This window comes from Sinocyclocheilus rhinocerous, unplaced genomic scaffold, assembly GCF_001515625.1.
Source record: "Sinocyclocheilus rhinocerous isolate Xijiao unplaced genomic scaffold, SAMN03320098_v1.1 scaffold2824, whole genome shotgun sequence".
NCBI lineage: Eukaryota > Metazoa > Chordata > Actinopteri > Cypriniformes > Cyprinidae > Sinocyclocheilus > Sinocyclocheilus rhinocerous.
Genome location: NW_015648612.1, coordinates 692 through 2,424, shown reverse-complemented (window position 1 = coordinate 2,424; position 1,733 = coordinate 692). Strand labels below are relative to the sequence as shown.

Genomic DNA, 1,733 nt, shown 5'->3' with positions numbered 1-1,733 from the left:
GACTTTTAAATTAAATGTTCCCTCCTGGTGGAATGACCTGCCCAACTTAATCCAAGCAGCTGAGTCCTACATCTTCAAGAATTGGCTAAAAACCACATCTCTTCCATCTTTATTTGACCCTCTAACTCTGGCACTCTCTATTCTAATTCTATTCTTTATAAAAAAAAAATTTAAACAAATTGTATGTAAATAGTATAACCTTTTAAAATTAGTCTCTAATCTTTTTGTATTCTATCTATTTGTTTTCTTTTTATTTATTATACAATTAACAAAAGCAAAAAAGGCCTCTAACACTAGCTTGCTCTATTCTTTTTCTATTCTATCTGTTTTCTTTTTATTTATTATATGCTTTTTTTAAATCCTGCTACGTGTACTGCATTAAGCTAACTGAGACTTGTTATAGCACTTGCTTATCATTGCTCTTTTATTGTTTCTGACTGTTTCTATTGTCCTCATTTGTAAGTCGCTTTGGAAAAAAGCATCTGCTAAATGTTTAAATGTAAATGTAAATAAATAAATATATATATATTAGTTTATTCTTTATATTTCTATATTTTCTACATAAGGAATGATCAGTTGGAAGTTAGAATGGGTTGAAAATCATAAATAAATCAATAATGTTTCAAACCGAATGCTATATTATTTTCTAGAAAAAAAGTGCATTTATGAATCATGGAGTTACAAAAACAGATTAAATTTTTTTTTCTAAACACACAAAAATATGTGGCAAAAATACTATTTATTACACGTGTGACAATTAATCTAAACTAAAAAGAACATTTTTTTAACGGCTTAAAAAAGTAAAGTATATAGAAAACGTATCGATATACAGTACTTTAATGGTTTGTTTGATGCCACCTTTTATGTAAAATATACGTACATAAAATACAGATTACATAGAAATAATCTTTAATATGTAATGTTAATATGTGTGTGTGTGTATATATATATATATATATATATATATATATATATATGTGTGTGTGTGAGTGTGTGTGTGTGTGTGTTTATTTATTTAAAGGCCTTATTTAACACGCCTCCACGTTTTCAATGGTCATGGTCAGGATAACGCCTGGAAAAACACTGTTCAACACCACACCATGTTCTTAAAAACATCTCCTGAAAATGTCCCTGCAAGGGAAACAAACACACACCGACTCATCTTTCATCATTTTGGACAGCCCTGATTCAGTCTGTATGGAATCCTCCTATTAAAATAAATGAAGTCTGTTTGAGAGACCTAGGAAATAAAACCCCACTATGAGGGATGGGATGGTGTCTCATCAGTAAAAAAAACAATTGGTAGGTCTGGCCAAGGAGCTCCCAGATACCCCTAATCTCATAACGAGAAGGTAAAAAAGCTGAAACATGCGCACATGACTCACCCAACCCATCGTCTGCGAGGTACCGATCCCTAGCGTACAGCACAGAATCCAGCATCGACTCAAACAACAGGAAGTAGCCCTAGAAAATGACAAAATAGGGGGAAAACTGTTTAATGTGTAAAGATACACATACAGAATGCCAGAGATCGCATTCAGGTACATGTAATATTGCGGCATTGAAACACGTTCTAGAGCATTTTAAAACTTAATGCTACAGATTGAATCATACCTAAAGTCATCAAATCATGCAGTTTGTTGAGATTTGGATGGATAATCAAATTAGCAAAGAAATTTTAAAAATGTGTGCGTGCGTGTATGTATATATATATATATATATATATATATAAT

General features: G+C 31.4%; 1 protein-coding gene across 1 annotated transcript in view; it reads right to left on the bottom strand.

Moving 5' to 3' along the window:
* The window catches only part of LOC107709973 (protein arginine N-methyltransferase 3-like), a gene marked incomplete at its 5' end in the record, with an annotated part of 32,972 nt that extends 31,508 nt beyond the window's left edge, over positions 1 to 1,464 (bottom strand). The window contains one exon of the mRNA XM_016514647.1: positions 1,386 to 1,464. Within this exon, the coding sequence (XP_016370133.1) occupies positions 1,386 to 1,464 (79 nt within the window). The remainder of the gene's footprint in view (positions 1 to 1,385) is intronic.
* Positions 1,465 to 1,733: the final 269 nt, after the last annotated feature.